General features: G+C 56.2%; 1 protein-coding gene across 3 annotated transcripts in view; it reads right to left on the reverse strand.

Annotated features, from left to right (window-relative positions):
• Positions 1–5,639, reverse strand: part of HDGFL2 (HDGF like 2) — a 34,287-nt gene extending 28,648 nt beyond the window's left edge. For all 3 annotated transcript variants that reach the window (XM_017528413.2, XM_037738431.1, XM_017528412.2), the window contains exons 1-3: positions 5,415–5,639; positions 2,349–2,425; positions 2,117–2,255 (exon numbers count right to left, since the gene is read on the reverse strand). In XM_017528413.2, coding sequence (XP_017383902.1) covers positions 2,117–2,255; positions 2,349–2,425; positions 5,415–5,486 — 288 coding nt within the window. In that variant the 5' untranslated portion in view covers positions 5,487–5,639. The remainder of the gene's footprint in view (positions 1–2,116; positions 2,256–2,348; positions 2,426–5,414) is intronic.
• Positions 5,640–9,017: the final 3,378 nt, after the last annotated feature.

A 9,017-nucleotide genomic window follows, 5' to 3' on the forward strand; every position in this document is an offset into this window, starting at 1 on the left:
TGACCAGGATGGTCTCGATCTCTTGACCTCGTGATCCACCCGCCTCGGCCTCCCGAAGTGCTGGGATTACAGGCGTGAGCCACCGCGCCTGGCCTAATTTTTGTATTTCTAAGACAGACAGGGTTTCACCATCTTGTCCAGGCTGGTCTTTGACTCCTGACTTCATGATCCACCCACCTCGGCCTCCCAAAGTGCTGGGATTACAGGCCTGAGCCACCATGCCCGACCAGAAATCTGCACCGTAACACACATTGCATTTGGAAGCATAGATGGGCTAGAGATGCTAAGAGGGGCAACGGCCTCAGTTAAAGCTACTTCTCATCTTGGGGGATCTGTGAAGGGCTTGTTTAATTTCGTTTCCTCAAGGACAGGCCTCTCTACAGAACTTAGCAAGCTGCAGGTGTCCAATAAATATTAAATGGTGTGATGGTGTGATGATTCACCAGGAGGTAGTGAGCTCAGCACAGAACCAAAGAGAACCTGACCTGGGGCCAGGAAAAGATCCCATGAAACTCAACTACCCTGAAGGATTTCCGACCTACCCATCCAAGCTGGGACAGGCATGGCCTGGAGAAAGATGACAAGTGTCAAAACCAGGGAAGCCTCGGTCTCCTAGACACACCATGGGTGTTAGCGTAAAACACCAGCAACACGAAACATCAGCGGGCCCCGCCCCCTGAGAAGGGGCTGCCAGATCCTCAGCGCTCAAGAGACATCTGTTGAGTGAATCCTCAGTGAGCTCCCAGACTGTGGCTGGGACTGTGCCTGACTCATCCCGTGTTCCTGGTCCCCAGTGTAGCACGTGTGCATGGCAGGTGTCAACACCAAAGCAACTGCGAATCCAGGAGCAAATGCTCACAAGTGCCACCCAGCCCAGGCTGAGATGAAGGAGAGGCACAGACAGGCCGCCTCAAGACCCCAGGTTCGAAAGCAGGACCAGGCACCACAAACAGGCTCCGTCCTCCACTCGCAAAAGCCAACGGCTGGGCCCCTCCTGCCTTCCTTGGCTCAGAGCACCTTGGGTGTCCCTTTCCTCCCCAGCGGCCAAGCTTTCCCTAGCTTGTGGTCAGTTCCCTGGACCTCCTCACCAACTTCATGTGTGCCCCTGCTAAGCCTGGGCTACCCCCAGCCCCCAGCCTCTCACAGAAACCTCAAAAGCAGCGTGGCTAAAGCAGAGGAAAGAACCCCAGCTGTTTCCCCACTCCCCATCTCACCCCAAAATACTCAAACGCACCTTTCTCCCATCCTTCCACGGCCTTTCAGCAATTTGGCTTCCACTTTTCTCAATTCCTTCCTTTCCCTGAATATTGCCAGACACCCATTTGCCAGCGAGATGTCATCTGATTCTCGGTGTTTTTTTCCACCTGACTGAGAACTCTCACATCTATAAACTACGGCCTTTTTCACTCCTCTAAAATCTGCAGTAACAGTGAAAGAGGGGGGTGTTCTCAAAGAAAAAATGTCTTTTCCTAAGAAAATAAAAGGTTTTATGAGAGCTATAACACTCTGTTAGAAACTTGGACTGGCTGGGCGCAGTGGCTCATCCCTATAATCCCAACACTGTGGGAGGCCAAGGTGGGCAGATCGCTTGAGGTCAGGAGTTCAAGACCAGCCTGGCCAACATGGTGAAACCAAGTCTCTACAAAAAATACAAAAGTAGCCAGGTGTGGTGGTAGGCACCTGTAATCCCAGCTACTCAGGAGGCTGAGACAGGAGAATCGCTTGGACCTGGGAGGCAGAGGCTGCAGTGAGCTCAGACTGCGCTGCTGCACTCCAGCCTGGCTGACAGAGTGAGACTCAGTCTCAAAAACAAACAAACAAACAAACAAACAAACAAACAAAAAAACAAAGAAATCTCGGCTGATTCTAGAGCAGGGGTTCTCACCAGGGCTGATGTGCCCCCTCCACCCAGGGGACACTGGGCAATGTATGGGGACACCTGTTATCATGAATGGGGTGGGGACACTGCTCAGTACCTCCAGGACCCAGAATGCCCCACCACAGGGAACGATCAAGCGCCACATCTCCACAGCGCCCAGGGGAGAGACCCTGACCTGGCGGCCTCTTCTTCCCTCAGATGCCCCCTTCAGGCTGGCGCTCCACCCTGGGTACTCACCGGAGGAGCACTGTAGCTGGCGTGGGGGTTGTTCTGGATCTCCCACAGCCCTTCATTGAAGCCTTTCCTCTTGTTGGGTTTCCCGTACTTGTCTTTACACTTGTCGTAGGGGAACAGGTCCTTGGGTCCCAGGAAGGCTCTGGAAAAGGGAGTCAGGGGCCAGTCCCAGGTGAGTGAGACCACCCCGGGAGGTACCAGAGGAGAAAATCAAGCCCCGGCAAGGGACACTTACGTTTCGTGTGTGCCAAAGAAAAAGATGGGGTACTTGTTGGGTGGGGGCTTCACGGCACCGTCGGCGATGTCATCAATCTGCAGTGAGAGGCCAGTAAGGAGGCGGCTTTACCCAATGCCCAGGAAATCACCAAGAAACAAGCCACGGGGCTTGGGGCAAAGCACATGGGAGGAGGGGAGCCTTCAACCCAGGAAGCAGCAGCCCCTTCCCAATAGGAAGCTGCGTTCTTCTGTGTACCCTCCTTGCAAAGCTGTACCCCACCCAGGGAGATCTCCCCCCACCCCAGGGAGAGAGCTGGCCCCAGGGCAGGTGGTCCACCTGAGCCAAGTCAGATCCGGCCCTCTGAAGCAACCAGGAGGAGGGGCCAGGCTCAGCATCTATAGATTCCCAGGACCTTCCCTGGGGACCCCTCCCGCAAAGAGGGGCTTTCGGGCGGTCCCCCAGGGGATGCAGCTGGCAGCTCCAAGGATGCAGAGGGTAGGGGGTGGGCTGCAAGAGCCGGCCCTGAGCATCCAGGAAGTCCCACCCTCTCCCTGCAGGCCCATGGGCTACGGCAGCTGTCAGTCACCTCCCCACAGGAGGCTAGCAGCCCCTTCACTTCCAATCAGGTGCTTGGAGAGCCGGCTGGAGAAGGGGGGACAGGGGAGAGAAAAGCGAGTGGTCTGAGAAGAGGAGAGCTGGGAAAGGGAGCAAGTCCCTGTGAAGTTGCATTGCTCCGGTCTCTCCCAATAAAGTCAGCGCCAGCACATCAGGCTGGAGGGGCTTCTCCAGTCCTAATGCATTCTTTCCCCATCCATGTCTCCAGCTTCTGGGGGCTCCTGATCTGTACTGCCCCACTCACCCAGCTTGCTTCTCGCTCAGGTCTCCTCTTAGCTACTTTCTCAGAGTCCTTGGCCCCTGGGCTCGGCCATGGGCAGCCCCAGCATCCCTCTCCCGCCAGAAGCATCCCAAACTCAGTCCGCTGCAGGACCAGCCCGGCATGCCTCATAGGGCTCCTGCCTCTCCTGCCTCACCCAGGACCCACCCACAGTCCACCCATCCTAGCAGCAGCGCCAGCTTCGGACCTGGGATGGTTCTCATCCTGGTCACCGTGTGGCCTCCCCCTCCACGGCCCCTCCCTGATGCCCCAGCTTTCCACCCCGTGCCAAATTCCTCACTCCTACCAGGCAGATTCCACCAACCTCAGTCCTGGGAGACTCATCCCTGAGACCTGGAGATGACAGTAGCCTGGGGTCCCTGCCCCCCTCTCAGGGCCTGGAACTCACCCACCCGCATATCTGGGACTCCCAGGCATGGGACATCCTTCAGGCCAGGACATCCTTCAGGCCAGATCACCTGGAACCATCCAGGTGCTCAGGACCCCAGCTTCCTCTAAAGGGGCACCCAAGGTCCCCTCAGCCAGCCCCTTCCCTCAGATGTGCTCCCCTCCCCAGGCCCAGGCCTGTCTCCATTTCAGGCATTGGGGTTGGACAACCCCACCCTCAAGTCTCCCCAAAGCCAGCTTCTACATCCTCCTCTCCACAGGGGGCCAGTCCCCAGGGTCCCCCAACAGGCCCAACGCCAACTTCATTCTAAGGTCCGGTTCCCCAAGCCACAGTGAAAACCTGTGAACAGACCCCAGCCCCATTCCCCCACACGCAGTCCCTCACTCAGGGGTCCCAGCTTCCCTTGGCCTTGGCCCTTAACCTTCTGGCATGGCTGCATCCCCCAACTCTGGACCCCTAGCACATGGCCATCAGCCCTGCAGCCTCTCAAACTGGGCTTCTCCACAAGGGAGTGCTTCAGCCTGGGCCCCCACCAATCACATTTCACACCTGGCCCCAAATCTCAAGTTCCCCAGTTCTGCTCACACTTGAACCTTGAGCCCTCAGGCCTAGGACCCCTAGACCCTTAGGCAAGAGTCCCTCAGGTCCCAGACCTTCCCAGACACCCTGTGCGTGACTCTTTGAGACCCTGGCGCCCCGGACAACCCCAGATACACAAAGCATAGCACCCTCTGGCTCAGGACACCCCCAGACCCCCAGAGGGCAGCTCCCTCAGGCCCAGGACCCCCAGGGGGAGAGTTTCTCAAGCCCCAGACAACCCTAGATCCCCAGGGCACAGCTTTTTCTGGCCCAGGATCCCCAGACTGTTGGCGTGCAGCTCCTTCAGGCCTCAGACACCCCCAAACCTCCAAGATGTGGCAACCTCAGGCCCTGGACACCCCCCCAGATCCCCAAGGAATGCCTCCCTCAGGTCCAAGACCCCCATTCCCCCAGGGCAAGAATTTCTCAGGCCTCAGACACCCCCAGACCCCCAGGGCACAGCTTCCTTGGGCCCAGAACCGTTGGTGGACGGTTCCTTCAGGCCCCAGATAACCCCCAACCCCCATATCCCCAGGGAGCAGTTCCTTCAGGTCTGGGACACCCCCAGACTCCCAGGGCGCGGCTCCCTGAGTCCCAGAACTCATTCTCCAAGGGCGAGAGTCTCTCAGGCCCCAGACATCCTCAGAACCCCTAGGCACGGACCCCAGAGGCCCAAGGGCCCCAGACCCCGGGGTGCGGCTCCTGCAGGCCTCGGACACCCCTAGAACCCCAGGACGCGGCTCCCTGAGGTCCAGGACACCCAGACCCCGGGGTGCGGCTCCTGCAGGCCCCGAGCACCCCGGACCCCCAGAGCGCGTCTCCTGTAGGCTCCAGACACCCCAAGACCCCAAGGACGCGGCTCCGTGCAACCTAGAACTCCCCCAGACGCCCGGGGTGCAGCTCCGGCAGGCCCCGGACACCCCCAGGCCGCCACGGGACTGTTCCTGCGGGCCCTGGACATCCCCAGACCCCCAGGGCGCAGCTCCTGCAGGCCCCGGACACCCGCAGACTCCCAGGGCCCGGCTCCCTGCGGCCCAGGACCCCCCAGACCCCTGGGGCGCGGTCCCTGCAGGCCCCGGACACCCCCAGGCCCCCCAGATCCCCGAGGCACGGCTCCTTCAGGCGCCAGACGTCCGCTGTCTCCCGGGACGCGCCTGCCTCCGGCCCGGGGCTCCCGCTGCCCCACCCCCCCTCACCGACCCCATCTCCCGCGCGACCTCACCCGGGCTGGCCAGTGCGGGTAGCCCTTCATCTTAGCGAACACCAAGTCCCCGGGCTTGAAGGCGTGTGGCATGCTGACGGCGGGAGGCCCAGGCCGCGAGAAGCGGCGGCAGCGGCAGTAGCGGCTGCGGCGGCGTCGGCGGCGGCGGCAGCGGGAGGCGAAGCCGGGGGCGGGAGCCGGACGCCGAGGGGGCGGGGGAGGCCGCCTGGGCAGCCGGCCGGCACGCGCTTATTGGGCTTTGCGCCACCGGAAGTTCAGCCCTCCGGCCGTCACGCGCCGACAAAGCCGTCGGTCAGGACCACGTGCGGGGGACAGAGAAGGGCGGCGACCAATGAGAACAAGAGTTGGAGCAGAACAGTTAACGGGATTGGATAACGGGCAGACCCAAGGGGCGTAACCCAGAGACCTAATGGGAGGTTATGGGAGGTGAAAGGGAAAATGTGGGAGGAGACAAACAGAGGCGCTAAAGGAGTGAAGGGGTGGAGCTTAAGGGAGAGAGGCGGGACATAAACCGCCACAAGAGAAGGGGATATCAGTGGGGCAGAACATTGGATACCTTAGATAAAGAAAGCCAATCAGTCAACGCAGGGGGCGGGTCATTGACGGCCTAACTCCCTCAGGAGGAGGGGCTTAAAGGAGAGCTGCAAGCCGTTGGATGCCACAAGAGAAGGGCCTCAAGGCAGGGATCAGGCATTGGCCATTACAAGAGGCGGGACTTCAGCAGGGCGTCGACCATTGGCTATCGAAAGAGGAGCAATACAACATGAAACAGGGATGGGCCATTGCCAGCTCAAGGGGGCGGGGCTGAGAGGAAGGGGCAGGCCCCAGGGGAACTCTTAGGATAAATAGCCACAAAATGCACAGAATAGTTATTTCTTCACTTACTAAAAACTTACTGAGTGCCTACCATATGCCAGGGCCACAAAACACCCCACAGACATATTCAGTCATTCAAGAAAAATGTACTGAATACCGTGTGACCAAGTTACTTGTTACTTGATTGCCCTGGGCTTCAGTCTCTGCACCTGGAAAATGAGGCCCATAATGCTACTGATCCTTTAAGATCTGACAGGACTGTAAGGAGTGTGCACCAAACTGAGCCCGGCAATAGGAAATGCAGGAAGTGTTAGAAGCTATAACTCTACCAAGAAAGGTGGCTGACGCCTCTAATCCCAGCACTTTGGGAGGTCAAGGAGGGTGGATCACGAGGTCAGGAGTTCGAGACTAGTCCGGCCAACATGGTGAAACACGCCACCACCACCACCACCACCCCCAGAAAAAACACAAAAATTAGCCGGGCGTGGTGGCGGGCGCCTACAGTCTAGCTACTAGGGAGGCTGAGGCAGGAGAATCGCTTGAACCTGGGAGGCGTAGGTTGCAGTGAGCCTAGATTGCACCACGGCACTCCAGCCTGGGTGACAGAGCAAGACTCTGTCTCAAAAAACAAACAAGCAAAGCAAACAAAAACCCGGCTGATCCTGGATGACTGTGTGTGTGAGTGGGGGGAAGCAGATAAAGCTGGAAGGGTCCATGGACGACCTATCATAATGCTTTACAAACATAAACGAGAAGACTGGGTTTTATTTTAACTTATTGGAAACTATTGGAGGGATCTGATTAGAAAGAACAAAGAGAGTACTTTAGTCTCAAAAAGCATCCCTATGTGGGTAAAATATGGCTCAACAAAGACGAATTCTTTACAACTTACACATAAGGCCCGGTGCGGCATCTCACACTTGTAATCCCAGCACTTTGGGGGGCCAAGGTAGGTGGATCATGAGATCAGAGGTTCGAGACCAGCCTGACCAATATGGTGAAATGCCATCTCTATAAAAAAATACAAAAAAGTTAGCCAGACATGGTGGCACATGCCTGTAATTGTAGCTGCTCAAGAGACTGAGGCAGGAGAATTGCTGGAACCTGGGAAGCGGAGGTTATAGTGAGCCAAGATCATGCCAGTGCACTCCAGCCTGGGTGGCAGAATGAGAAGGAAGAGAACGAAAGAACAAAAGAAAGAGGAGAGAGAGAGAGAGAAAGAAAGAAAAGTAAGAAAGGAGGGAGGGAGGGAAGGAGGGAGAGAGGGAGGGAAGGAAGGAAAAGAAGGAAGGGAGGGAGGGAAGGAGGGAGGGAGGGAAGGAGAAAGGAGGCAAGCAAGCAGGCCTTTAAAAAAAAATAGATCTTTTAGTCTGGTACATTGAGAAGGGCTAGATTAGAATTTCCAGTTAAAATTCAGTGCACTCCAGCCTAAGCAACAGAATGAGACTGTCTTGGAAGGAAGGAAGAAAGTAGGGAAGGAAGGGAGGGAGGGAAGAAAGGAAGAAAGGAAGGAAGGAAAGAAGGAAGGAGGGAAGGAGGAAAGGAAGGAAAGAAGGAAGGAAGGAAGGGAAGGCAAGCCAGCCTTTTTAAAAATATATATGTAGCCGGGCGCGGTGGCTCAAGCCTGTAATCCCAGCACTTTGGGAGGCCGAGGCGGGTGGATCACGAGGTCAAGAGATCGAGACCATCCTGGTCAACATGGTGAAACCCCGTCTCTACTAAAAATACAAAACATTAGCTGGGCATGGTGGCGCGTGCCTGTAATCCCAGCTACTCAGGAGGCTGAGGCAGGAGAATTGCCTGAACCCGGGAGGCGGAGGTTGCAGTGAGCCGAGATCGCGCCATTGCACTCCAGCCTGGGTAACAAGAGTGAAACTCTGTCTCAAAAAAAAAAAGAAAAAAGAAAAATATATATGTATATATCCAGCGGGGCACAGTGGCTCACGCCTGTAATCCCAGCACTTGGCCAGGCTGAGCCAGGTAAATCAGGAGGCCAGGAGATCGAGACCAGCCTGGCTAACACAGTGAAACCCCGTCTCTACTAAAAATACAAAAAAATGGCTGGGCACGGCGGCTCACGCCTGTAATCCTAGCACTTTGGGAGGCCAAGGTGGGTGGATCACCTGAGGTCAGGAGTTCAAGATCAGCCTGGCAATCATGGTGAAACCCCATCTTTATAAAATAAACAAATAAATAAATAAAAATTTAAAAAAATTACCCAGGCGTGGTGCCATGCACCTGTAGTCACAGCTAATCAGGAGGCTGAGGCAGGAGAATTGTTTGAACCTGGGAGGCAGAGGTTGCAGTGAGCCAAGATTGTGCCACTGCACTCCAGCATGGGTGACGGAGCAAGACTCTGTCTCAAAAAAAAAAAAAATTCTTTAGCCTGGTACATTAAGAAGGGCTACAGTTAGAATTTCCAGTTAAAACATATCAAAATGATTTTGAGAAGGGGTCTCACTATGTTGCCTAGGCTGATCTAGAACTCCCGGGCTCAAACTATTGTCCTATTTCAGCCTCCCAAAGTATTGGGATTACAGGCATGAGCCACAACATCTGGCTGAGTGATTTTTAGTATAAGTATGTCCCATGCAATCTTTTTTTTGAGACAGGATCTCGCTCTATTGCCCAGGCTGGAGTACAGTGACATGATCTCAGCTCATGGCAGCCTTTACCCTCCGGGCTCAAGTGATCCTCCTGCCTCGGCCTCCTCAGTAGCTGGGAATACAGACACGTGCCATCACACTTGGCTAATTTTTAATTTTTTTCTAAAGATGGGGTCCCACT

Source organism: Cebus imitator, unplaced genomic scaffold, assembly GCF_001604975.1.
Source record: "Cebus imitator isolate Cc_AM_T3 unplaced genomic scaffold, Cebus_imitator-1.0 Scaffold53, whole genome shotgun sequence".
Taxonomy (NCBI): domain Eukaryota; kingdom Metazoa; phylum Chordata; class Mammalia; order Primates; family Cebidae; genus Cebus; species Cebus imitator.